The sequence below is a fragment of the Camelus ferus genome, chromosome 19 (assembly GCF_009834535.1).
Source record: "Camelus ferus isolate YT-003-E chromosome 19, BCGSAC_Cfer_1.0, whole genome shotgun sequence".
NCBI lineage: Eukaryota > Metazoa > Chordata > Mammalia > Artiodactyla > Camelidae > Camelus > Camelus ferus.
The window spans coordinates 14,991,621-15,018,171 of NC_045714.1; the positions used below are offsets into that span (position 1 = coordinate 14,991,621).

The 26,551-nt window shown below is 60.8% G+C and overlaps 2 protein-coding genes and 1 long non-coding RNA gene across 3 annotated transcripts; 2 read left to right on the forward strand and 1 right to left on the reverse strand.

Moving 5' to 3' along the window:
* The first annotated feature begins 20 nt into the window (after positions 1–20).
* Positions 21–3,702, forward strand: FNDC11 (fibronectin type III domain containing 11). Its single transcript, XM_032461163.1, has 3 exons — positions 21–561; positions 733–897; positions 2,656–3,702. Exon 3 carries the CDS (start codon positions 2,659–2,661, stop codon positions 3,658–3,660), a length of 1,002 nt encoding a protein of 333 aa, XP_032317054.1. The 5' UTR covers positions 21–561; positions 733–897; positions 2,656–2,658; the 3' UTR covers positions 3,661–3,702.
* Positions 3,703–6,136: 2,434 nt separating this feature from the next.
* On the reverse strand, positions 6,137–21,522 carry HELZ2 (helicase with zinc finger 2). The gene is given in 47 exon segments (XM_032462335.1): positions 6,137–6,228; positions 6,310–6,477; positions 6,566–6,725; positions 6,859–7,077; positions 7,146–7,286; positions 7,417–7,609; positions 7,691–7,742; positions 7,745–7,806; positions 7,933–7,966; positions 7,969–8,097; positions 8,169–8,315; positions 8,392–8,520; positions 8,601–8,707; positions 8,854–8,893; positions 8,896–8,993; positions 8,995–9,046; positions 9,049–9,601; positions 9,707–10,275; positions 10,278–10,907; positions 10,910–11,071; positions 11,074–11,676; positions 11,679–11,899; positions 12,066–12,324; positions 12,327–12,374; positions 12,486–12,563; positions 12,768–12,929; positions 12,932–12,973; positions 12,976–13,562; positions 14,304–14,337; positions 14,340–14,439; positions 14,442–14,774; positions 14,776–14,837; positions 14,840–14,931; positions 14,983–15,046; positions 15,049–15,123; positions 15,126–15,214; positions 15,216–15,397; positions 15,399–15,482; positions 15,842–15,949; positions 16,023–16,126; positions 16,129–16,176; positions 16,179–16,201; positions 16,474–16,565; positions 16,567–16,616; positions 16,619–16,799; positions 16,947–17,535; positions 21,185–21,522. Coding segments are annotated over 47 exon segments (8,385 nt in total).
* A 1,476-nt stretch (positions 21,523–22,998) lies between these two features.
* On the forward strand, positions 22,999–25,686 carry LOC116657785. Its single transcript, XR_004312918.1, has 3 exons — positions 22,999–23,134; positions 24,617–24,762; positions 24,938–25,686. It is a non-coding gene; the product is annotated as an uncharacterized LOC116657785 (long non-coding RNA).
* The last annotated feature ends 865 nt before the right edge of the window (positions 25,687–26,551 follow it).

A 26,551-nucleotide genomic window follows, 5' to 3' on the forward strand; every position in this document is an offset into this window, starting at 1 on the left:
AGGAGTCGCCAGCGTCTCGGCTGTGTCAAGGTCACTCTCCCGGTGTGACCTTGTAGGACAGTTCTGCAAGGTGTTTCTGGCAAAGGGTACTTGGGATCTGTGTTATTTCTTACAGCTGCAGATGAATCTACAATTATCTCAAAATGAAAGTTTAATTTTAAAAAATTAGCTGAGGAATGAGAAATAGGGGGAAAAAAAGAAGATGGGAGCTGGCAGAGGTCCAGGGACATGCCTGGCCCAGAGGAGGAAGGAAGGCTGCGCTGCCCCTCCACCCCCTCTCTGTGGGTGGGCTGCAGGTCTGGGGTCTTCCTCCCACTACTTTTCATTCCCTCCCCACTTTCCAGGTGCCAGGCACCCCTCGACCTTCAGACAGCACCTCCCTTTCCACATAATCCGACTCTTGCTCCTCGGACCTCTAAATAACCGTAACAACGACAGAACATAATTACTGAGTAAGCGCCCAGGGCTCTCCTTCCCAGGCCCGACCTGCGGGGGCTTCGACGCTCAGGCCTGGACCCAGAGGATAGGCTGATTGGGGCTTAGCCTCCTCCCAAGAGTGAGGTCAGTAGGAGGGACGGGGGTGCCGAGGGGAGGCTCTGCCATGGAACAGCCTGGGAGGGGAGCCCAGGCGCAGACACGCCATGCTGGAAGGGTTCCCGCCACTGATCTCCAAGTAGTTGGAGGAAGAGGCGTCCCTTGCCTTGAGGAGGCTCCCGGGTTGTGACGCCCCAGGTTCCCAGGGAAGGGAGTCAAGCCTCTGGACGGTTCCGTCCAAGCTGAGATCAGGAGGCGGGCCCAGGGCTGAAGATTCGGCTGGGAAGAGAGGTTCTCTCAATCGGAGTCCTGGGACCCGGGACCGCGCCGCGCGCGATCTTGCCGCAGCCCCTCCAGCCGCATGTATCCGACCCCCACGCCTTGGACTCTCCGCCCACCCTGCCTCCACCCCCGGGAGGGCGGGGCGTCACAGAGGCCGGAGATCCCCATGGCAACCGGCTGGACGCCGAGCATGCGAGGCTGGGCGCCGGTGGCTCTGCGCACAGTGGGCGGCACTGCTCGGCCCGCTCCGGGAGGCAGGGCAAGTGGGCGGGCGCGGGGAGGCTGGAGGCTCGGGGAGGCTGGGGAGGCGGGCTGGGGGTGCAGGCGGAGGTGGGCAGGCAGGCGCGAGTGGAAGTTGATTTAGGGGAAGTGGGCTTGGGGTCAGGGGTATGAAGTTGGAGGCCGAGTAGAATGTAGGTCTGGGTAGGCCCGCCAGGGCAGGCAGCTTCTTCCCCAGAGTTCACCAGCAGCCCCTAGACAGTTTTCCAACTGAGACCGCTGGCCACTGGCAAACGAACACACTTCCGTCCCGTAGCCAGATCTGGACCAAGAGTTCCCTCCAGAGGTGGCCTGAATCTGCCCCAGCCTCCGGCCACCATGGGACTTGGAGTCCTGGGTCCTAGTCTCTGTTGGCACCTCACCCTGATACCCTCTCTGCAGCACCAAGGCTGGTCTGCCTCTGCCCCAGGAAGTTCAAGGCCTGGCCTTTGCCGGTGGGGCAGGGGGGAGGGGGCAACGGAGGGTGGGGGGACCAGCTTGAGTCCCAGCCTTACTTTGCACTTAGCAGTGCAGACTGGGGCGGGTCCCTTAGCCTCTCAGCTCCCATTTGTAATTCATCCAAACTTCACGGGGTTGGGACAACATGAGATGTCCCAAGTGAAACCACTGGGTCTGTCTCACTGAGCTTGGAAGTGGCTGGGACCTGGGACAACAGCCAGGGGTGCTGGCTCCTTCTCCGAGGAGCCCCAGCCTTGTGGCCACGGCCTGCCAGGCCTGGGGGGTGCACTGGCCCCCTCCCACTGACACTCAGAGCTGGGAACCCACGTGGGGGAGGGTGCAAAAGGAGACCCAGGCTCTGGGATCCCTGCTGGGCTCAAAGCCCTGACTGAGAGCAAGCTGCAAAGTGTCCTGGCCTCAGGCACCCGCCCTGTGAGGCAGCGTGCTGACACCTCATCACTTAGGGGCCTTTCTCCTGGAGTCAGTGAGCTCTCCAAGTTATACCCCAGGACACACCCTCAGCCATCAGGAGCTGGCACGATTACTCCTCAGAGCTGAGGCCTCGGCCAGCCTGCCCCCCGAGCTGGCCCCGTCCCCAGCTGCCTTGTCTCTGAGAGACCTTGGTCCTCTGCTTTGCACCTGCAGTGAGGCGATGGAGGGTCTGCAGGACAGTGGTGTCCCCCCTGAGGTCTGGTGCTACTCAGACAGGATCACACTGAGTCCTCTCACCTGCTCCAGAGGGGCACCGCGACCCCATCCAGATGTGGCCGCACCACTGGTCAATGGCTGGGTTCTGCACAGGCTGTTCTGGCCCCAAGCGCAGTCTCAGCCCTGCCCTATGCCATCAGAGCCAACAACCAGTAGTGTTGGCCCCTCAACGTCCACTTGCACCCAGATCTGCAGCCTGCCCGCCTGGCCCTCCAAGCAGCCTCTTTCCAGAGAGATGAGCCCTCCTCCCCCGGCCCCCCGGGGAGGGCAGAGGGCCCAGCAGTGGGAGGGGCAGTGGGCCTGAAGTCACCCACACACAAACACTGCCCCCAGCGAGCCCTCAGGTGGGTGGCAGAGGCCGGTCTGATGGTTCTAGCTCATGCCCTCCCCCCTCCCCCTTCCCCCGGCTCCCAGACCATGAATTTCCAGGTGACAGGCCTGGGCCTGGACAAAATGAAGCTGGACAGCCCCCAGTCCTTCCTGGACCAGGAGGAGGCAGAGGAGGCTGAGGACAGGCAGCTGCTGGAGCCCGAGGCCTGGCGGACCTACGTGGAGCGCCGCAACGCTCTGCGCGAGTTCCTGACCTCAGACCTGAGCCCCCAGCTGCTCAAGCGCCACCACGCCCGCATGGAGCTCCTCAGAAAGTGCTCCTACTACATCGAGATCCTCCCCAAGCCCCTGGCCCTGGGCGACCAGAACCCGCTGGTGCTGCCCAGCACCATGTTCCAGCTCATCGACCCCTGGAAGTTCCAGCGCATGAAGAAGGTGGGCACAGCCCAGACCCAGATCCAGCTCCTGCTGCTCGGGGACCTGCTGGAGCAGCTGGACCACGGCCGCGCTGCGCTGGACTCCCTGCTTGAGTCGCCCAACCCTCGGCCCTTCCTGGCCGGCTGGGGGCTCGTGGAGCGGCGGCTGGCGGACCTGTCGGCCGTCATGGACAGCTTCCTGGCCATGATGGTGCCGGGGCGTCTGCACATCAAGCACCGCCTCGTGTCCGACGTTGGCGCCACCAAGATCCCGCACATCCGACTCATGTTGAGCACCAAGATGCCTGTCATGTTCGACCGCAAGGAGTCGGTGGCCTACCAGGACTGGGTCAGCCTGCGCTGGTTCGTCACCATCCAGCCAGCTGTGCCCGAGCAGTTTGAGCTGCGCTTCAAGCTGCTGGACCCACGGACACAGCAGGAGTGCCTGCAGTGCGGCATCATCCCCGTGGCCGCCTGCACCTTCGACGTCCGGAACCTGCTGCCCAACCGCTCCTACAGGTTCACCGTCAAGCGGGCCGAGAGCTACACGCTGGTGTACGAGCCCTGGCGGGACAGCCTCACCCTGCAGACCAGGCCAGGGCCCCCCGAAGGGCCTGCCCCCAGTCGGCTGGGCAAGCCAGGCCTGCCCCTGACCACACCTTCCGAGAGATGATTTTCTGATATTTATCCACTAATAAAGAGGAGAATAAACACATGCACACAATGAGAGAGACCAACCTGCTTACACTTGAAAGGCGGCAGCAGCTGTGAGTGTCTTTCCTGACCCAACCCAGCCCACCCTCAAGCCCCAGGCCTCCAGCTCCTGCACCTTTTCCAGGGAGAGCCCCTGCCGGTCTTTCCAGAACACTGACCCCTGGAGCGAGAAGCTTCAGCCCAGCATGTGGCTGCCCTGAGGGCTCCACCCCTGGGCCCCAGCCTCTCCCACTTCTCCCCCACCCACCCCCTCCATGACCAGCTGTGGGCCCAGCACAGGCTCCGCTCTTTCCCGCCTCCTGGGCTGGGATTCCCCAAGGGAAGACAATACCCCCAGGCCCTGCCCAGGCCCCACTGGGGGCTGTCACCGCCCTGTTACCACCACCCCAGTTCCACCACCCCCAGTACCACCGCCCCAGTTCCACCGCCCCCAGTACGCTGCCCCTAGTCCGCCGCCCCAGGTACACCCCACCCCCAGTTCCACCGCCCCCAGTACCTCCGCCCCAGTTACACCGCCCCCAGTACCGCCGTCCCCAGTTCCACCTCCCCCAGTACCGCGCCCCAGTACCACCGCCCCAGTCCACAGCCCCCAGTTACCTCCGCCCCAGTTCCACCGACCCCAGTACCGCCGCCCAGTTCCAACGACCCCAGTCACAAGCCCCAGTTCCACCGCCCCAGTACCTCCGCCCCCAGTTCCCACCGACCCAGTACCGCCGCCCCAGTTCCAACGCCCCCAGGTACCCGCCGGCCGCACAGTACCACCGCCCCCAGTTTCCAACCGCCCCCAGTACCTCCGCCCACAGTTCCACCGACCCCAGTACTACCGCCCCAGTTCCACCGCCCCCAGTTCACCACCCCAGTTCCACCGCCCCAGTTCCACCGCCCCCAGTACCACCGCCCCCAGCTTCACCGAAGACAGGGGGCCCATGGCCAAGAGGACATTTCTTTTAACAAAAATTAAAGTCTTATCTTCTCCCCAAAAGAAGCTGAAGTTCACTGCAAGCCCCACCCAGGGTGACGCCCACCCGGGGTGGCTGAGGTCCCAGTAAGGGAGCCTGGCCAGCTCTTGTTTGGGTGGTCCTCCCTGCAGTCTGTCAGCGCTCCCCACCAACTTCCGGCGTCCAGCCCGTGTGGTGACCTGGGGAGTCTGTCCTCATCCTCTGTGGTCGTGTCACCCCCCAGATCGGCCAGCAGCTCGCTCCCTCCCCACACACACGTCCACTTCTGGAAGGCAATGTGGCCGTTGCGTCCACGGGTCCAGGAGGGACAGCCCTGGCTGTGCCGTGTGCCCCGGCTATGGCCGAGGAGTACTGTCAGTGGGAAGAGGCCCAGAGCCACCCCCAGTACACTGATAACTAGCTTTCCGCCCCTCACCACAGACACCATGGTGGTCACCACGACAGACCTCTGAGAAGAGAAGGTGTGGCCAGGGCGGTGTGGCCAGAAGGACAGCCCCCCCCACACTGACACGTGGCTGGTTGAGGGGCCCCCAGCTGTGCCAGGAAGGCCCAGCACCCCCCTCCCCGGCTGTGGACAGTGCACTGCAGGGTTGGAGCGGTCTTAGCCTGGGGCCCCTCCCAGGTATCTTAAGCCTCTGACACATTCATGGTGCTGCGTGCTGGCCAGGGGCTAAGCCATACTGTCACACACACTGCGGCATCACACGGCAGGACACAGACACAGCCTGAGGGGCAGATCCAGGTCCTCAGTGCTGCAAAGAAACGCAGACCCAGCTGGGTGGCCCTGCCCTGGGAGCAGGCCTGAAGTTGCGAGAGGGCTGCAGAGCTCGGAGTGGAGCCCCACGTCCACAAGGGGCTCGTCACCTGGTTCCCCTGCCAGGGGCCAGTCCCTGAAGGACACAGGGGTGTGGGCCTGAGTTAGACGGGGCACTGATGGCAGAGAAAAGGCCCTGTCTTCCCTCCGGGGAGGCCTCCCTGCCTTGAGTTTGGGCTGAGGACCCTGCTCCAGTAAGAGACGCTAGCTTTTGGTTTATCTGAAACTAGAGAATAAATTGAGCCCCACAGACCACACTCAGTGTAGTCAGAGACAGTCCAAGAACAGCCCCGACGGGGTTCCCGTCCTGACCCCAAACATTCCCAGTGACACTAGGACTACCCCAATCCGAGATGCTCCCTGCCACCAAGTGCCCCAGTGCAGCAGCTCCGGAGGGTGGAGCGCAGACTCGTCCCCTTTCCTCCCAAGTCTGCACACAAGGTGAGGCTGGCCTGCTCCCAGCCCGGGTGGTAACTGTGCACGGCCACGGCTGGCCCCCAGTGACCCCTGCTCAGTCTGGCAGTGACCACTGAAGGCCTGTGGGTCCTGCTGAGAGGGGCCCGCCAAGGCAGTGGCAGAAGAGGGCTCTGAACTCTCCCGTGCTGTCCTGGCAGCCTGAGGGCAGTGAGGTCTTCAGGGAGAGTGTGACTTCCCATAGACTTTCACCTCCGAGGCGGGGCCAGGCTCTGCTGGGCCTCACAGAGGTCCAGGAGTCAGGACCAGACCGGGCAGCAGCGCAGAAGGTGGTGGTCTCCTGCGAGGGGAAGCAGGAGTCAGAGGTAGCCCTGCCAGCAGGAGGAGCGGCCCCAGCCCTCCGTCCCTGAGCAGCTCTCACCGATGACACAGAGCCCCTCTTGGGCCCGGGCGAGGGCCACGGTCACTTGGCTGGGGTCCGCAATGACGCCCAGGGAGTTTTTCAGCCAGTTCTTGGTCGGTCACGGGTCTATGTCACTCTTGTCACAGGTGCGGACCATGCTCACTATAACATAGTGCCACTGGCTCCCTGGGAGGCGAGGCGAGTCTGGCGAAGCCCCTGCCACCCACTCACCTGACCCCTCGCGCACAGGCCTCCCACCCGGTGCCAGCCCCACCCTGAATCTTGGTGATGGAACACACAGTCACTCGTGGAACATCTTCCTGATGCTCAAGTCTCTTGCTGATCTCCGCCACCTGGGCGTTGTAGGGCGTGAGGATGGCAATGTCCTTGGGGCCCACTGTCCCCCTCAGGGGCAGCTCTCTGGCGATGCAGACCTGAGGGACCAGGGGTGCCGGTGAAGCCAGCCCTGATGTCTGTCCCACCCTGGGCTCCCTCAGCTCCTCTGCCTCCTCCCCCAGGGAGCCCTCCCAAGCAAGGGGTACCAGGGAGGGCCCGGGGGAGGGCCGCCACCACTGCCATCTCCTCATCCTTCGCCTTGGAATCCTCACCCTCTTCATCCGTAGACAGCAGCCGGCTCTTCTCTTTGCTCTGCAAGTGGCCAAAGATGACCGAGCAGCCCTTCTCGTCAGCGTGGCCCAGGACGCTGGGCGGCCTGCCCAGGCCCTGCCAGGTCTTCAGTTCCCTTTCGTAGAACTCCCCTGAGGGGAACGCACAGCTGTGCTCATGCTGGAAGGCGAGGACAGGAGTCAGGGCCAGGCTGGCCCTCGCCCACCTTGGGCCCAAGAGCTCTGGGCACTCAGCATGTGGTACTGCACATCCCACAGGCAGGCACCCCTGAAGTACCTCTGCCACAGAGACCGGTCCAGCCCCAGCTTCTGCAGCAGCTCACTCCTGACCACAGGCCGCAGCTGCTTGTGGTCCCCTAGAAGGACCACCTGGGAGGACAGGCAGGCATGTCCTGACCCCTCGGTCAGCAGCGCCCCACCCTGGAGCTGCCCTCCTATTCCCTGCACCTCTGCACCCCCAGGGACACATGCCTGGGCTCTCAGCTCCTGCTTTACCCACCTTCTCAGCCTGGGAGAAGTTCACCAGGGGAATGAGGGTCTCTGGCTCCGAGGCCACACCCGCCTCATCCGCAAGGATCTGACGGATGTCCAGGTCCTCAAGGCTGGAGGAGCCCTCATGCCAGCACGTGAACAGGACAGTGCGGTGCCGGTCAAGCTCGAATTTCCAAGCCTGCCCTAGGACTTTCCTGTACCTGTGGGGACACCATATGGTCACCCAGGCTGCACCCCTGCACTCTAGGCCAGGAGGCAGCCCCATGGCTTCAGCTGCTTACCAGCTGAAGATCTCCTTGGAGAAGATCTCCCCTTCCTGCAGCCGGGCACCGAGGCCCTGACGTCAGCCGCATGGGCGTTGGAAGACTGACGGACCCGGTGGTGCAGGGCGATGCTCCTGGGGGTGGGTGGCAGTGAGAAGACCTGTGTGAAGCCGTGTTGGCCCCTGCCCGAGGCAGGGCCAGCTGGACAGCCCCCGCCCCTCGCCTCCACCCTGTATAGAACAACAGTGGAGAGGCCGCACCTGAGGGTCTGGCTGGGCCTCCCCTCCTGAGGGGTCTTCTTAGGGGGCCCCTGCTGCCCACACCCGGCACTGGGCACTCAGTGGCCTCCTCCTGCTCCCTGTGCACACGAAGGGGCTTCAGCTTTGCCCTCCTGCTCAGGAGAAGTCCTGAGGAAGCCAGGGTGTGAGTGATGGCTCCCGGACCCAACTCCCCCGGGCAGAGCCCCTCCGGCTGCCCCGGTGCGCCTGCCAGCACGCCACCGACTGGTTGGAGGGGCTGCAGCACAAGATGGGCCCCCCCCCAAGCTGGCCACTGTGGGAGCCACAGGCTGGCACCTGCTCCTCGTTTGACGTGCAAAGCCAGTAGGCAGTGTGGACACCCAGCACCGCCTTCCCAGAGCCTGTGGGCAGAGCATGGGGTGAGCAGAGCCCCCACCTGCCTGCTCGGGCAGTCCCGCAGCTCCAAGGTGGGTCCCCCTGGTGGGCCCCAGATGACCGTGAACTGCTTCTTCAGAGCCTCCCTAACGGCCTCATTCTGGCTTGGGTTCATCTTGTGATGGCCTCCAGGAATGTCGAAGGCTGGTCACTCCAGGAAACTGCTGGGGGTCCCTGAGGAAGGAGGCAGACCTCTGAGCACTGGCCAGGGGCAGGGCTGGAGAGGTGAAGCCAAGGGCTCCCCATCCACCCACCTCTGTGGAGGGGCTGCTGGCTGGGTTGGGGGGTGGGCTGGCCCTGGGCTATGCTGATGACCCACGGGGATGCACGCTTGAGCCGACACACAGCTTCGTCTTGGCAGCTGGGGCAGGTGGGGGTGAAGATGGATACCGGACACCAGCAGGATCTTCCCGGGCAAGGAGCACTGCCCACGGGCCACCACCCCAGGAGACGGGGGTTCCCAGCCCAACCAGCCCATCCGCCAGCCTCTCCCCGGAAGCCACTCACAGGCCCCGGAGCTGCCTGGGCAGCTCGTCGTCGGTGAAGCGGCCCCAGGCCTTAGCACCTCTTCCGGAACCACACCCATGGCCACGTGCTGAAGGAAGAAGGGCACCTACTTAGTCGGCCCAGCCCTCCTTTGGGCTTCAGTCCTCCGCCAGCCCGGGTGTCACCCAGGTATGTGTGTCAGGGTCAATGTTTCGGACAGGGATGACGCAGCTGGCCGGGGGCGTGGCGTGGCCAGCAGCCCTTCGAGTCGGATGCACGGGTAGCAGTGGCCAAAGCTGAGGTCGATGCCTCTCTCCTGGAGGAAGGCGGGCTCCAGGCAGAAGGTGCCCTGCAGCTGCCCCTGGGGCGTCCGCTCCGCCCCGCAGGGTATGGCCACATCCTGCAAAGTCACAGGATCGTTCTCGGCCGCAGCGCGGGTGGCCGACTCCAGGCAGCAGAAGGGCTCCCACACGTGGGCATCGTCTTCCACGTCCTGGTGCCAGTCCCGACCCACCAGGGGCACACAGGGTGAGAAGCCGTCCCCTGGCTGCTCCACGTGCTCCAGGCAAAGGCTGAGGCCAGGCGCCACAGTCCACAGCTGCAGGACCGGCTCCAGGAGCCCACGCTACAGGGCGGCACTGAGCTGGAGCTGTACGTGCAGTGTATCCCCACTGCCCAGCTCCCAGGCTGCCTCCACGAAGGGGCCGCAGGTGCTCCACCTCGCCTGTCCCGGCTCCCGCTGCTGGGGCTCGAAGCTGGGCTCGCCCCTCTGTCCGCCCTCGGCTTCTTCATCAGCCTCAGCAGCTGCTGCCACAGGGTGGAGTCCACAGGCTGGACACATGGGTCAAGCGGGGTGCTGGGCAGTGGGGGGCACTGCCCACCCACCTGCGTGGAGTAAGGGCGGCGCCGCCATAGGAGCTGCAGCCGCAGCCACCTGGCCGGCCACAGGAGTGCCTGGCCGGCTGCAGGGGTGCTTGGGTGGCTGCAGGGAGCTGCAGTGCACAGGGTCGAGGTCCAGAAGGGTCTTGTGGCTGGCTGGGAAGAACAGCTTGAAGCAGGTGTCCTCCGCGGCCACCACAAAGCCCAGCTTGCTTTGCAGTTGGGTCTTGAGCCAGGCGGCCAGGTTCAGGCCACAAGCCCAGTGCTGGAAGCTCTGGGCACACCTGTACTGGCAACTGAAGTCCTGGCAGAGCTCGTCAATGTCCCCGGGCATGTAGGGGGACCCTACCTGGCCCAGTGCCAGCAGGATCTGCCGCTGCAGCACCACATCCATGTACCTGCAAATGGGTGAGGTGGCCCAGGTGTACCTGTCCACCTGCAGCGAGTAGTGGCCATCCAGCTCCATGCCCTGGCGGCCGAAGACTGTGTGGCCTTGGGCCCTGTTCAAGTCAAGGAGGGCAGGAGCCAGGGAGGGGTGCACGTCGTCCGTGGAGATGAGATCGCCAGTTAGATGAAGCCCTGGGCGTGGGCTGCAAGCTGGAGTTACCTCTAGACGGAGACCAGGACGTGGAACTGCAGGTCTGGGGAGATGTAGGAGCTGAAGCTGCCCAGCCGGTGGTGGCAGAGGTGCAGGGACAACGGCACCCAGTCCTCGTGGTCCTGGCTCAGGGCTCTGAGCCAGCCGAAGCTGGGCTCACGCTGCACCCGCAAGGGTGTGACCCCCTTTGTACCCTCACTGTCCACCAGGAATTTGGCCACCTGGCTGTTGAACTGGACCATGTACTCCTCAACCATCATGTGGGCCACGCGGAAGCCCAGCACGCTGTCCCCGTCCAGCTGCTTGTAATGACTGTTGCCCCTGAGGCGGCGCTGGCGCAGCATGTGGGAGAAGTAGCACGCGGCTGCCACACAGGCGTCCACAGAGTCCAGGCAGGCTGGCAGCTTGAGGCCGGCGCCCCGGTGCCCCCTGATCACCTGCTCCACCTCTGTACAGGTCAGCTGGTGGTCAGAGCAGATCACAGCGGGTGCAAAGCACTCACTCTTGAGCTGGTTGCTGCCCTTCTCGGTCGTCAAGAAGAGGGAGACGGCTAAGTGGTCCTGGCCTGGCAGGAGGCTGGCTGGCAGCATGGACACTGCTCCTGGTCAGGGGCGTAGATGGTGGCCCCCCCCACCTGCAGGCCTCCAGGCCCAGCGCCCCCGTCCCTGGGCATGCAGCTGGCCACATCAGCGATGTGCGTGGCCACCTCATACGTGGGGCCCCGGTCCTGGGCGCTGATGGCGCCGTCCAGGTTGCAGGTGAGCGGGTGTCCGTGGCGAAGGCCAGGAAGCTGCGGCAGCCCTCCAGGCAGCTGGGCGCCCGGCTGAGCTCAGCGTGGTGCCTGTGCAGCGCCTCGCGGACCGAGGCCGGGTGTGGGGAGGCTCCTTCAGCCTGCAGGCCAGGTCCAAGATCTGGAGACTGCTCCCAGGTGGTGGCCTCGGGCAGCACCTTCTGGAAGCCCAGTGGGTAGTAGAAGCGCTCCCGCCACAGAAGGACACACACCCAGAAGAGGCGGTGGTGCCAGGCCTCCACCGAGAGTGGCTCGTGCCCCACGCGCTGCACGCGGCCCTGCAGAAGGTGGTGGACAGGCACCTGCAGCGGGTCCTGCAGCCCAGCCACGAGGACCTTGGTGGCAGAGCCATCGATGGGGGTCATGACGCAGGGTTCCCACTCGTCCACATGGCACACGAACGCCAGCTGGCGATGCTCCCTCTGGTGAATGCTCAGCACGCGGCCCTGGGGCCACCTGGCCCAGCCGAGCACCTGCACCAGCGCCTCGTCCCCAGGGAAGGCCATCCCGCAGTGCAGGCGGCCCTTGAGCTGGATGGGCCCAAACTTCCCGTCGTCCAGCGGGACGCTCTCACCTCCCGGAGGCTCTCCCTCAGGAAGGCGTGGCAGCAGTGCTGCTGGGGCCACTTGTGGAGAAGTTTCTGCTGTTTGGCTTCCGGCAGGTTCACATACTGCCACGCCGGCGGGGGAGACAAGGGCCGGGCGAAGCTGTCCAGCAGCCCATCCTCCTGGACGGTCACTGTCACGTCCCGGCTGTGGTCCAGGAGCTGCTGCGGGCGGGGCTCGTTGCTGCTGAGCTCCCTGTCAAAAGGCCAGAAGCCCACAGGGCCCTCGGGCTCCCTGATCTCTGGGGCTGACGGTCCTGCCACAGCGCCTCTGGGGACCATGCCCCTGCCACATGTGCTGTGGCCCACCCCCCACTACCCCCTCCTCTGGAACAGTGTCCCTGGCATCTGCTGCCACAAACCTTTCTGTTTCTTGGGCCGCAGGCTGCCAGCAGCTGGCCCAGCTCTGCTTCTGGATCTGCTCCAGAGACAGGCCCTCGGGGCAGACGGCGCCGTGCTCCACACACTCACGGAGGAAGCTCCCCCAGAGCTTGCTGCAAGCCTCCAGGGAGCAGAGGGCCACAGCATCGCCCACGGCCACCACCTGGGCCTGTGTATGGGTCATGACGGTGCTGAGCACGCGGGCGTCCGTGAAGCACCCTGGGGCCGGTGCCTCCGGCTCATCAGGCTGTGGGTGGTGTGCAGTGTGCCCAGCACCACCACCCGGAAGTCTCACCTGCAAGGGGGGCAGTTACAGGGTCAGGCTGGGCCAGAAGTGGGAGGGGAAGGGAGGGGGGAGGGGAGGGGGGGGAGGGGCCCCACTTCCCCCAGCACCGATCAACCACCTGGCAGATTCTCAAAGCTGCCCACAGACACCTGGCCCAGGTCCCGCTTCCTCAGCTCCTGCCTCATCGCTCTCACTGGAGACACACCACCAGGTCAGGTGAGGGGCCCCAGTGAGGCATAGCGTCCCCTGCCAAGGACGGGACCCTGGTTCCCAGGCCCTGGGAGGTGAGTATCTGAATATCTCAGCCTCTCAGTATGGAAGGAAAGCAGGCTGAGGAGGCCTACCAGGCCACGGGGGAGGGAGGCTTCCCCGGGAGACGGGGCTTGGGGGAAGCTGCCCTGGGCGGCAGGGTCTCACCTGGGCCCTGTGGGACACAACGCGGTGCTCCTCTGCTCCTGGTGGCCCCAGCACTGGGGCCAGGAGTTACAGACCTCCTGTACCTTCTCGACAACCTGAAGAACCTCGGCTGCATTCAGCCAAGACGTCGTGGAGACGTCGCACTGGGGCTGCCCGCCACGCGGCAGAACTGGAGCGGGTACCACCGGGGTGGCCAGGGATCTTGCCGCTGGCCTGGATGGAGTGGCCGCTGGCTAGGGAGACGTGGTCGGAGACAAAGCGGACAACGGTCTGGGTGGAGCGGTAGTTCTTGTACAAAATAGTGCAGCTCCTCTGGGCGACCTGGAGCGTTTGCTGCCGGTGGTGCTCGAGGAGGCGGTGCCGCAGCACGTCTGCCCCGGCGCCCGGCCACACTGAAGAGCCGGGCGTGCCCTGCAAGTGGCTGCCCGCCAGCACCACTCGGGTGCCGGGCGCGGCGTAACGCAGGGGCGTGAGCGTCTCCCACTCCAGCATCTGGGAGGCCTGGTCAATGAGGATGTGGGAAAAGAAGCCAATGGGCACCCCGGGCTGGCGTGTCCAGGAGGTGCTGGCCAACACAATGTGGTGCCGCTCCAGCTTGGCCCAGGTCGGCAGGCGAAAGGCCTGGTGGTCCTCGGTCAGGCAGCAGTACCTCAGCGTGGCCGCGTCCGTCAGGCTGGGTGGGCAGTCCGTGTGCACCACCCAGAGGGGAGCGGCCTCAGGGTGACCGCTGCTGACGTAGGGGTGGAAATACTCCGCAGCGTAGGTGTCGGCCACCCTGTGGGGGAGAAGGGCACAGCGCCTGTCTGCTAAAGTGCCTCCCGTGCGTCCCCCCTGCCCAGACAACAGGCAGTCCAACCCGGCAGCACAGGGGACAGACAGAGAAGCAGGAGGTCAGTGCCCGATGAGAACCAGACAGCAGCAGAGCCCTGGGGAGGGCGCAGCGTGGGCCGGGCCACCAGCGCGGCCCGAGACTGGGGTTGACCCCGAGCAGCCAGGGAGCAGCAAGACCTGGCCCCACCTCTCCGAAGGGGACCACCAGCCAGGGCCTCTGCCTGACACGGGCCCCTGGAGCCCCAGTCCCAGTAGCCAGTCAGCCCTGGGCAGAGATGGGGAGCCCCGTGCTTGAGCAGCTGTCCATCTGGGGGGAACTATGACAGGATTTTCAGAACACCCAAGTCTCGCCCCAGGAAATGCTGGGTGGGTCCAGCCACAACCCTACCCACCACTCTGCCTGGCCCATGTTCCTCTGTGGGCAGGAGACCATGCACCGGGCCTGAATCACAGGCGTCCCCTGTCCTCAGCCCGGTACTGACTGTCAGGTAGACTCTCAAATGCCTGGGACTGGCCCCAGGGGCTTCATTGCCACCCAGCCCAGCCCCCACCCTCTCCTGGAACTAGCCCCCGAGATCTCCAGTGAACCCGGGAACCAGCCCGAGCCCCAGACCCCCAGGTCCCTCCTCTTCTCCTGAGGTGAAGGCCGGGGAGGCGGGAGAGCAGCCCAACAGCCCCAGCTCACCTGTCGGTTCGCGTACAGAGGAGCACCTTACGAGGGGCTGGCAGGCGACCTCCAGGGAGGCCATGGCCAGCGTGTAGGTCTTGCCCGTGCCAGAGGGGCCACAGACGAGCAGAGGGGGCAACAGGCTGCCCCCACCCCAGGGCTGGTCCCCATGATGACCGCCACAGCCTGCTTCTGCCTGCGGTCGCCCTGCAGTGTGGGCGAGACAGGCCCAGGGCAGGGCAGGGTGCAGGCTGACAGGTCAGGCACCACCAGGCTCTCCTCTGGCAGCGCGTCCACCGCCTGGTGCCAGAGGTGGAAGGGCAGCGGGTCATTCTGGAACTGCACTTCCAAGATGGGGTGCCCAGGCTTGGGCTGTAGCCCCAGGGCCGCGCAACAGTGGGCAGGCAGCAGCAGCCACAGCACCTGCCCCGAGTTGGGCCGCGTCTCCACCCACACCCCACACACCCTGGGATCAGGCCCAGGCACAGGGGGCCACGAGCGCCGTGCTGACTGCGCGGCTCAGCAGAAAGCCCTCGTCCATGTCGGGCATCTCTCAGCGTACAGGGGTCCCTGTGGCGGCAAGAGTGTGTCCAGGACTGATGTCTCCAGTGCTGTCCTCAGGGATGCCAGGCCCCGACAGTTTAGCCTCGGGGGAGGACATGGGTCGGCAGCCCCTGCCCCCGCCAGCCCCACTCACTTGGCCACCGGGTGTCGCTGAGCAGCCTCCTCCTCACACAGAGCCCAGTGCAGTTTCTGCCGGGGTCGGTGGGGAAGATGGAGCCCTGGTCAGGGGCCTCCAGGGCTGGAGCAGACCCCGCGGACTTGGCCACCTGGGCACCGCCATCCTCTCCATGCCAGGCACCACGTGGCGGTTGCCTGTGTGCCAGCGGTCCGGCTCCTCAGGGAGGTGGCCAGGTGTGGCGTTGCCCAGGGCCCCGGAAGTGCTCCTGGCCCACCTGCAACTCCAGCTTCCTGAGCAGCACCAGCCGGCAGCCAAAGTCAAAGACCACCCATTGCTCGAAGGTGCCTGGGGAAGCGCTCTGCCTGAGCACCCCACCCGGAACACAGGCCAGACAGCTGGGCGTGCAGAAGTGCTCGCTCTGGGCAAAGACCCAGGCCTGTTGAGAGGCTGGGGGCCACCAGTGAGACGTCTGCTCCAAAGTCTTGCTTGAGCAGGGCTACACATCGCAGGGGCTCCTGGGGCAAAAGATGGATGGTGAGGTGGCCTCTGGAATCCACCCTGCCCATCAAGGTCCAGGCTGCAGCACAGACCCTGCCTTCCCTCCTGGCTGTGACCCCAGCAGGGCCCTTGGCCTCTTTGAACCTCGAGGCTTCCTCTGCAAGATGGGGTCACTGAGCCAGCCTGGATAGCCATTGTGGCCCAGGTGATGGGGGCAGTGTGGGGCACTCAGTGGGGACCAGCCCAGCGCTCCCTCTCTGCACCAACCCCAGCGGGAGACACAGGCTTGCTCCAGATCCCAGACTCAGGAGAGGTTGCCCAGGGCAGAGCTCCGGACCCCAGACCCCAGCTGCCCCCTGACTGTGCAGCCCCTCACCTCAGAACAGATGGTGAAGGTCCAGGTGTGCGCCGCCTGCCTCTCCCAAGTCCACCGCACCAGGGGCCGCTTGCAGCCGACAGATACATGGTCAGGGGTCTCAGCCAACTGCCCAGGAAGCCAGGGGTCAGCAGGGCAACCCTGGCCCAGCCCTGCCCCCATTCTCACGGCCCCCACTTACCACCAATACCTCACTGGCACTGTCCTGGTACTCAGCCAGCAGCTTCTTGCAGTGAGACCCCAGCCCATCCTGCCAGGCCGCCGACCACCTCAGCTCCATGGTCCAGAATGCTGGGTCCACTCCTGCAGCTCTTGCTTTGCACCTTGTTTCATAAGTCCCCGAACTCACAGAGGCTGGGCCTGGCGGGGGTGGGGGTGATCAGCAGGCCACACGGGGGTGAGGGCCCTCAGCCCAACACTGGCCCGTCCATGTTGGGGAGCAAAGCTGATTCCAGGCAGAAGGCAGGGAGCAACCCCATCCCACCCACTGCTGCACACCCAGCACCTGGCAGGAGTGGCCTCCGTGGACCTCCCTTCCCCACCCCTCAGAGGCCACACAGAAGACAGGGAATCCTGGTTCCAGCTGAAGGGGGTTCATCCCCCATCCGCAAACCCCGCTTTCCCGTCCTTACCGCGGGTAGAGCTCCAGAGGGGCGAGCCCAGTAGGCAGGCTGCGGTGCTTCAAGGGCACGACTAGTTTCAATTCCAGCATCTGTGTGTGCTCCAGGGGGGGAGCAGTGGTTCTCGGAGGCCTCCTGGGAGCGGCAGGTGACAGGCAGGCGTGGCAGTCCAGCTGGACTCTGGGGCGCTGGCCGTGGAGGGCTGTGTGCCCATCCCCACTGAGGGCAAGGGCCGTGAGCAGGCCCTTCTGACCAAGCTGGGCCTCCCACACAGGCACCTCCACAGTGTTGTGATCACAGCGGCGGCAGGACGCGCCATGCTGGCACCGACGCCCTCGCTACACGCATTTGCAGTAGGCCAGGGGCTGGTGGCCCCAGACATCTACCCGCACCGCCAGGACTTGCTTTCGACAGCCCCTTGTGCTCACGCGAGCCAGGAGAGTGGGGCAGTTCCCATGATCGAGGCATCAGCTGTGGGGCTCCACCGGACAGATGCCCGGGGGGCGGTGCTGGAAGCAGGGAGAGCAGAGTGTCTGGAAGTGGCCACCAAACTCCGCAAGGACGGCGTCGGCTGGGGCCAGCGGCTTCCCCTGGGCCACGCCGCTCTGCGCCCCCACCTTCACCCACAGGTGGCCAACGTTGTGCTCGAGCTCAAAGGGCCAGACTAGCGCCCCCTTGGGGCTCCTGGCAAAGGTGCACTGGTTGTGGTGGTGCCTGCAGCCAAGCCCCGGGCTGTAGTAGCGGCAGACCTCACAGCGCGCAGGCTGCGGGAAGCTGGGCGGGCGGTCCACCTTGCGCCAGACACTGCTCTCGTCGGCTCTCTTCAGGCGGGCCAGCAGGATGTCGCAGGCACAGCTGTGCTCCACCCTGCTCCGCAGATAGGTGCTCTCACTGAGATGTGGGGTGCAGCGGGAGCAGGCCAGACACAGGTCCACCAGGGCGCGCGGGCTGGCCAGGGACGGCTCCTGGGTGGCCTTGGGGCTTGTGGGCTGTGTGCCGGACCCTGGCAACTCCATCCCTGCTGCTGGCCTGGCTCCGGGGGTCCTCTGGGGATGTTCACCAAAAGTGGGAAGTCTGGGGCAAGAGCAAGGAATGAGGTCAGGAGAGCTGTACGCCCTGGGTCCAGGCTCAGACACACTCTCCTCTCCCACAGGCCAGGGGCCAAGGGAGCAGCAGCAGGGTCGAGAATTCTGCTAACATGATGGGAGAGGGGTGTCTAGTCCAGGGAAGCTGGGCCCCATGACGCTGACCTGACCGAGACCAGCCCAGCCTTGGCCTGTTGTAGGGTCTCTGGGTCCTGCCCACAAGGAGCCAGGCGGGCTGCACGGGAAGGAGGCTGCCCAGAGACCAGGGCTCTCGGCGCCACCCCCCAGAAGCCCCGCTTCCAGGCCTTTGCATTCCAAGGTCCCTCGGGCTCTGGGTCTCCTGACTCCCAAGGACAGCACCCCTTGTTCTGTGACATGAAGGTTGTCTCCTGGGAACAAGGCACCCACACCTGCCTGGATGGGGCCATGGGAGGGGCCAGAAGAACAGAGCAGGTGGGAGGCAGGACCAGCAGCACCAGGGCTGCAGGAGGAAGCTGGACGGCGGGGAAGGGGTGGTGCCCAGCACAGCTGGGATTGAAACTGGTCCCTGCAGACACTGCTGGGCCTAAAAGGGAACTTTCAAGGAAAGTTTGAGAGCGACACGAAGATGATGTTTGACAAGGAAATGATGGAGCCCTGAGCGCCCTGGGCTGGAGAACCCTCCCGCTCCAGGGATGCCAAACCAGGGGCTGTCTGCAATAGGGGTAAGTGAGGGAATGCAGGAACAGGAAGAGCAGCCAAGAAGCGGCAGTTCAGCAGTAAGAGCCCTAGTTCCTCCTCAAGGGACACCCGGACACCTGACACGGTCTTGAGCTCTGCAGGAGCCAAGGCCCCACCAGGTGGAGGACGGGTTGATGCTGACTGACTCCTGGTTTCAATCAGCCAAAGCGTGGACTCTGTCGACCTTGGCCCCAAATCTGCTGAATTCTGCTTTGTTTGGGCCCCTTAACGAACCTGCGTGCACCCTCAGCTTAAGATTCCCCAGTTTTGCTGCTGAGGACACACTGAGTGGGATTCCTGCTGCCTTACCTGCTGCAGCTAGTTACTGCTTCCTCCTCCCGATCTCTGGCTCAACACCAAGAGGTAAACTCCGCTTTGGGTAACAAAATGTTCTGGAATAGAGTTTTTTCCAAGAGCACTTGTTAAAGAAGAAAACAATTGTACAAAACTTGCTTACAAAAATCAGAAGTACAAACAAAGAGAGAACAACAACAGCAAAAGTCAGAAGCAAGCCACGGGGCTGGGACGGAAGGCAGCCTGACACTGCTGTGCTCCGAGGTCACGTCACACGCCTGCTTCCTGCTTGGCGGGAAGGAAGAGCATACAGAAGGCGTCTCAGCACATGCACATCGTGACCTGTCCTCCAGGCCCTCTCTGGGTTGATGGGAGGGAAGGGGGCAGGGCACAGCCTTCAGAAGCATGACGCGGCCATTGGGGGCGCGACATGAGCTGCTTAGAGACAACAAAGCCCACGATGGCGGAAGACTGGACTTCCAGTAGACCCTGAGCCTCATGATGCACTCACACAATACTTCAGCTGCCACGTGACATCCCCACAGGCGCCGTGACAGTCCTGAGCTGACCATACAAGGCCCCAAAGTGGACTCCGGGAAGTCCCTGCCCCTTTCCCAAAATAGTTGGGATAATCCCCCCACTTGTTAGTGTCTAAAGTTCCCGAGCCCATAAAACCACCGCACCGGGGCCTGTCGTGCTGGGACAACCCACCCTCTGTCTAGGGACCGTGCATCTCCCTGAATAAATCCGCTTTCATTTTACTTTTGAATTCTTTCCTGCATGAAGCCAAGGACCCTCACTCTCAGGGACTTCCTGGAGACCAGGGACATGACCACCCTCACAGACCCCCATCACCCTGCATCGCCCTCTGGCCTCACAGGCATCCAGATCCAATAGCCCGTTTCCTCATCTCAGCAGGAATTCTCCCCCAAACTCCAGACGCAGGGTTCCTCAACCTCTTCAGCCCTCCCTCTCCTTGTCAAGCAGGCCTCATCCCTAACCCTGGACCCCTCTGCACTCCCTACGTCATCAGCAGGTCCGTCCACACCGGCATCCCTGTTAGAACAGTCTTCAAAACTCTGCTCTGGGAGGGACGTGGAGGGACGTGGAGGGACTAAGTCTAGGAAAGGACAGTGGCCACAGCCTTCATCATGTGAGTGAAGCACGGAGTCTCCGTATCTCCCCAGGGTCCCTACCAACCACAAAGGGAAAGGTGGCTTTGTGGTGCAGACGCCCAGGGACAGGACGTCAGCAGAAATAGGACAGCCTGACTTCATGGGCGCTGGCACGACGCACAGGGGCTCACAGGCAAACCTTAACCAGACTCAAGGAGACATCACAGACTCGGCAAATGACCCTCAGAACGTCCAGACCCAGAATGTGGCCTGGGTTCTCAGAGGGGATTTGTCAGGAAAGCACGCTTGTGAAATTACTAGACGGTTCCAGTCTGAATTGGCATCAGTAATATTGCATCGATGCTGAACTTCCTCTTGACAACTGACAAGAAGTACCAGTTCCCACGTGAAGCAGGAGGGGTAAACGGCATGGTGCCTGCAACTTGCTCAGACGGTTCAGAAATGAAAGTTCTTACATACAACAAACCACTCAGGACACGATGTGAGCAGCTGGTCAGTCTAGAGTACATGAAAGTTCTTTGCACATTTACTACACATTTGTGTGCATTTGTTTGAAATGACATTAAATTAAAAAGTCACAGAAGCATCCTCTGACCCCCTTGCTAACGCTCGCCCTCTAAGGCCCACTGCCTTTGCCTGAAAACACTGGAAAAGCCCCAGAGGCCCCCCGCGGCATCTCCGCAGGGCCCAGCCACGTCCACCTGCAGTATGGTCTGGTCCTCGGCGGGGCCCAGCAGCCTCACCCAGCAGAACTCACCCAGCAAGACACCTGCCCCAGCAGAACTTTAAGGGCTGTCAAGAACCCTCCCAAGGACACACCCAGCGACCCTCCCAGAAGGGAAGGAGGTCACACCCTGCCCCAGGAGCAAGTGGGTTGCTGAGTCCATGGATGGGAGGGTCCCAGATCTCATCAGCATCCCAGGGGGTCCTGGTTTAGCTTGTGGGGAGGGATCAGCCTTCCCCTGGCTCATGGGGAAAGGGTCACAGGGGACACATCCCACTGGGAATGGGGGACGGGTCGGGGGGGCGATCTGACCACGAGGTGACACCCCAGGAAGGGTCTCCACCATGGCTAGCCCCAGCTGCTCTCCCTGACCTGACTCCAAAATGCCTCTGCATGGTGGGCTCTCACCTCCACCCATGCACCCCCACCCCACAACCTGAACCTCTTCAGGGGCCCCCAGACCAGTCCCTGAGCAGAGGGCCATCCTGGTGAAGACGCTGGACAAGCGCACCCTCCCCCTCAGGAAGGAGCTGGCAGCTGCACCCCTTCCTGCCCCCACCTGAGGTCTGACCACTGGCAGGTCCTCCTCCAGGGCAGGGCCTTGAGGGCTGAGTGGTTCCTCCCTGTACCCCAGGCCCACCGCCCACCATCCTGGGTGCCCTGTCTCCATGGGGTCTTCCCCAGAATGACCTGCTGGAGATGCCCCAGTGACCACTGAGGGAGGGTGGGGTAGGCTGCACCCCAGTCCCACGACACACCCTGACCGAACACGCGGACTCCAGGCGGGGCCTGTGCGCAGAGTCTGGCGTGACTGGGGTTCCAGTTGGGCCTCCAATGCCAGAGCCCGCATCCTCCCCGGAGACGCAGACGAGGCTTGCTCCCGAGGCCGGAGGTCTGAGTTCACACTCCTGGCCACACAGCCCACCGGGGTCTCCAGGACCTGCCGCTGCAGGAGGGGTTGGCCGCTGATGTAGTATCGTCTGCGTGGCAGATGCTGGGCTGCAGGGGACACGATCCTGCCTGTGGCCCGGAACACGTGGAGCGTGGGACAGAGCCCACCGCCAATGCTGGGGGAGGCGCTGGGCAGGGGGAGGGGTCCCATGACCACGGGCTCTCAGCTGGTCTTGGAAGGGCACTGGCCCAGGGCAAGGGCAGGCCGCCCCACAGACGGCGCTGGGGCCTCTCAGGGGCCTCTCACCGAAAGCAGCTCAAGAGAGATCATCAGCATCTAAGCTGAATCGCAGAGTTCCTAGGAAACAAGAACCCTTCACAGCCTTGGGGCTGGCAAATATTTCTTTAAAAGGACATGAAAAGCACTTTAAAAAAAGTCGATAAACTGGATTTCATAAACATCAAAAATTTCTGCTCTTTAAAAGATGCCCATGAGAAAAATGAAAAGACAGAGCATCGACTGAAAGAAAAGACTCAAAATACACATATCTGATAAAGAACTGTATTTTCTTAATCTTAAAACTCAATAAATTTGAAAAGCCCAGTTTTCTTAAAACGAACAAAATAATTGAACAGACACTTCATATCGAAAAGTATAAAAGAGGCCACATGCATGTTAAAAAGGAGCTCAAATCACTGGCCACCAGGGAAACGCAAGCCAAAGCCAGAGAGACACCGCTGGGAACCCGCTGGGAAGGCTCGGTTTGGGAAGACTGGCGGTACCTGGCGGACGGGGCGCTGCGGGGCAGGCGGTCCCGGAGAAGGAGGACCAGGCCTAGCTTTCTTGGCACGAGAAGCCATTTCTGGCCTCCCCGTTTCATGATCTGAGCTGTTCCCAATGCTTGGCCTTGAACTGGAGCAGCTCTCAGTAATAAGATGTGGTTTTAATTCATTTTTTATTTTGGGGGGAGGTAATTAGGTTTTTATTTGTCTGTTTATTTTTAATTAATATTTTTAATGCATGCTAGGCACGTACTCTGACCCTGAGCTACATCCTCCCCAGGAATAAGACCTTAAGGGAACAGAAGAACAAAGGACTGAAACCAGCAGGAGAAGTGGCAGGAGCAGAGACAGTGCGTCAGCTGTAAAGGCCCCATTTCCGTTTCAGTGGTGAAGACCAGCCTGAGGGCTCTGCTGCCCAGCCAGCGGGAGCCCAGCGCGGGAGGATGTGGCCTTTCTGACTCTCCCGGCTTCCATCACTGCAGCTCAGTCTCTGTCTGCCTTAGCCCCGAGTCTACTGCTGAACTCTCCCCCTCTGCTCAGGCCCCTTCACCAACATGCACGCACCCTTAGCTCAAAACCTCCCCGGTTTTGCTGCTGGGGAGACACTGCCTGGGAAAGGCCCGCGGTGCCCTCCTTACTTGCTGCGACTCCTGCACCTTCCTCCTGCCCATCCTTGGCGCCGTCGTCTGTCAGCTCCACACCCTCCGGGAGGTGCGTGCTGGTTCCGGGAGCAGAGCCGGACTCAGCCGCAGCACCGCGCCGTCCCCCACTCCACCCTCGGGACGTTGTTCCGCCCGCACCTCTGAATTAGGCTATGAAATTAATCCTGGGAAATTGTGCCTCAAAGGACAGACGCTTCCTGTGCGGGCAGCTGATCAGCTGGGTTTACGTGTGCTTGCGAGTACTTAGTTGACAGCTGAAGGAAATCAGGCCCTGACATGGCCAAGACGGGGTTCTTCTGGGCTCCGAAACTGAATTTTGAGCACGGGGTTAGAGCTGGCAGCCTTCTGTGCCTGCAGGGTCTGCTGGAAACAGCCGTGGTAAGTGTTTGCTCTTTTCTGAAACTCGATTAGCGGGGGAAATACAGGGCTGGCCCTTGGAGCCTTGGGATTGGAAAGTCTGCTAAATTGTTGAAATTTTAGAGAGCTCTCATCTCAGACTATTGCACCCATTTTCTTTATTTGTTTCAACTTTTCAATCATAGTGCACATCCCTTCCATTTCTTCTTCTTTTCCTTTGATCCTATCTGACCAGGTGTTTTGCAGCTTTTCGATATTTTGGACATAATTCCCAAGGTCAAATTCTAAATGAAGTTCCTTGACCTCCAGCTAACTTGAAGGTTTTCCAGAGGGTCACTGGAATACCTCAGAATACTCGTTTTTCTCTCCAACTCGGAGACAGAGATTAAATTAACCAGGCTTGTTGGGTATGTCAAATTACATGGGAAACTTTATCTAATGAGTGGGGATACAGCTTCTTAGGTTGTGTCATACAGGTGAATGCTATTAACACAGATGTTCTAGACATTATATGGAACTCCCAAAGTTCTGGTGTGTCCTGGTAAATGATATCAGTCACGATTTTAGTAATTATCTTAAATTCTTGTATGTCCCAGCAGTAACCACCTTTCTTCTTGTCGGTCGCATTGTAATCAGATCTTTAACCTTGCATTTTTAAAGACTTTTGTCATTTATGGACAGTTATGATTTTATCCTGATGTTTTGGCAAAAATGCTTCATCTCCAAAAAGATTCATAGAAGACTTTCTGGCAGGTACAGGTTTCTGATAACTTTCAGATCATAATGCTGAACTGGGTAAGAAATTAAAGAATTTCTTCTGGAAATCTGATGGCTGCATAAAACTGTTAACAGAAGATCATGGATTAGTCACATAGGGCTGAGCAAACGTTATGAGTATGGGTATAATTTTTGTTTTTCTCTCTGAAATATTACTTACTGGGTTTTAATCTGCGTTTTCCAGATACAAGGAACCCTTTGGACTATACCCTGCAAGTAGAATTGCAACATTGATCCTTTCTCTCTACATAATCCCTCCAGAGTCTGGAATCTCTTAGGTTCCCAGCAGCTTTCTCAGGAATATAAGGAGGTCCAACTCCCAACTGGTACAGGAATCTCGAGGCAATCTGGGGACATCAAGGAGAGAGGAATTCACCCACATCTGTCGATATCACAGATGGAGTCCATGACACACCTCTGGCCTGGCTTTCTTGGCCTAGGGTGTTTTTAAAGTTTAGCCTGAGATTCCTCATGAGAAGTTTTAGCACAGCCAACTTAAAAAGTCTACGTGGTCAGTTAACCAAACTTATCTCACAAACAATTAGTCTTAATTTGGCTATATTTGGTAGGGAAATGAGGGTAGTTTTAGAGAGAAGATTGCGCTTCAGTGGGTATTAAATTCTGGTTTTGCTAATCGAGGTCTGTGTCTACTGGCTAAGACTCACCTTCCAGACCGCGCCCTGTAAAGTTTAGTTATTAAAAGTCACTCTAAGTTTGTTTCTGAAGCTCATCACAGTAACCGAACTTTGGGAGAAGATCGGATTCACCACGACCTGCAACCAGGAGATTACTCATGCTGGAAAAGACATCAGATAAAGTGCTCATTGCAGCCAGTTTGGAAAATACCTCATCAAACCTCTCCCGAATGAACTGTGAGTCCTGTTTCTTTCTTTCTTTGTATTATGAGGGGGAGGTTATTGAGTTTATTTATTTATTTATATGTGGAGGAGGTGCTGGGGATGGAACCCAGGACCTCCTGCATGCTAAGCGTGCTCTCTGCCACCTGCGCTGCACCCGCCCCCTACAACTCCTGCTTCTGACCTGCAGCTTCAGTTAGGACCAGCACTGCCCGACCAGGACGAGACGATGACACCCGAAGCAGACGGCTGAGCCAAGATGCCAGGCCAGGCCTGCAGCGCTTACGGTGACAACTGCTCACAGTTTTGCTTATGAACCTGTGTATTTCCTCCTTGGGCTCAATCATACGCAAGTTTCAAAAATCAATCCAAATGCTGAGTTTGTGGCCAGTTACCTAAGCCTCGTGCTCCCAGGTGGACTTGGTGGATTTCTCTCCTCCAAGGCGCTAACTGAACGGCCTTTAGAAATTTTATTTTAAAAGCACCGTACGAGCTAATGTTACCACCAATATCACTAGGCGAGACCCTCTTACTTGGCCAATTAATGGGGACTATTCTGAACCAGGCCATAAATACGGCTTTTCACCAGATGTTGACTATTGGGTAGCTCCTAACAGGACCCAGTGGTTGAGGAAACACGGTTATGAGCTTTGTTCGGGGTATGCTCCGTTGGTTTCCTCTGAGCTCAGGTCACCTACGGGTAGCCGTGCAAACAGCCCCTGTCAATCTGCGACATCAGTCTGTAACGTGAGCAAGCTGGTTTCTGTCAGGTTCCCAGTGATATGATCGTTTGGCCACAGTATTTGTTGACTCATCTTATGACCCATCAAGTGTCAGATTTCTGCTCTGAATAATCCTCTTCCCAGTTCAGAGAATACCAGGGAAATGGTTTAGTTCAGGAAGATCTTGACTTAAATCTTTGCTAATGACATTTTGGTTATCATCGTGGAACTTGTAAGGTGCTGGTTCCTTGCCTTTCATGGTGCGTCGTCTGCTCCAAGATAATGATGCCTAAGTGACCTGGAACTATAGATCACGTCTAGAGTTCTCTATACCGTGATGGACATACACCATGCGCATGTGAGAACATAGGCTTCAGTCTTACTGAACAACTAGAACTGGCTCTCAGCCCTTGCCGAATAGTCTTCTAGTACAGCCCCCACCCCCCGGCCCGAGAGACAGAACTGGCTGTTAGGACCCTGCACTGAGGGGCGCGACGGGCCCGAGGCAGGCAAGCAGCCACCCTGGCATCGAGGGACCAAACGTTTGCTCGCCTAAAGCTTCCTACTGAAAGACTAATGATCAAAGGGGGGGGAGTTGTGAAACAAAATACACATTTTATGGCAAAACAAGGACTTAGACGTGGTTTTTTCTCTGCCCGTTGGCCTCCTCTCTCCCGGCACTGTGCACTGTGTGTCTGCGTTGCGTGCTGACCAGGCCTGCCCGCTCCTCAGAAACGCCTGCCCGACTGTAAAAAGTGGCGTTCTCCCAGCATCAGCGAGACGGCTCCTTAAAGGCAACACTCCTTCTTGGTCCCGTGAGGGGCCATGATGACGCCTAAACCTGGACTGTGTGAACCGTCAGTAAGGCGCCATTTAACATACAGCCCTCTGTCTCGAAAAGTTACCTGACTGCCTTGACTTCCTATGGGCAGAACCGTTCTCAGAGGATTCTGAGATGCTGTTCCTGGGTTATAATCCTCAATTTGGCCCAAATAAAATTTCCATTTCTCTCTTAGATCAACTGATTAACTTTTCATCAGCGCAACCTGGAACGTAGTGGGGGAAAGCCCACGAAGTAAACA

Excerpts from the sequence above, each read along its gene's own strand:
- FNDC11 (XM_032461163.1), top strand. The coding sequence starts at position 2,659 with ATGAATTTCCAGGTGACAGGCCTGGGCCTGGACAAAATGAAGCTGGAC.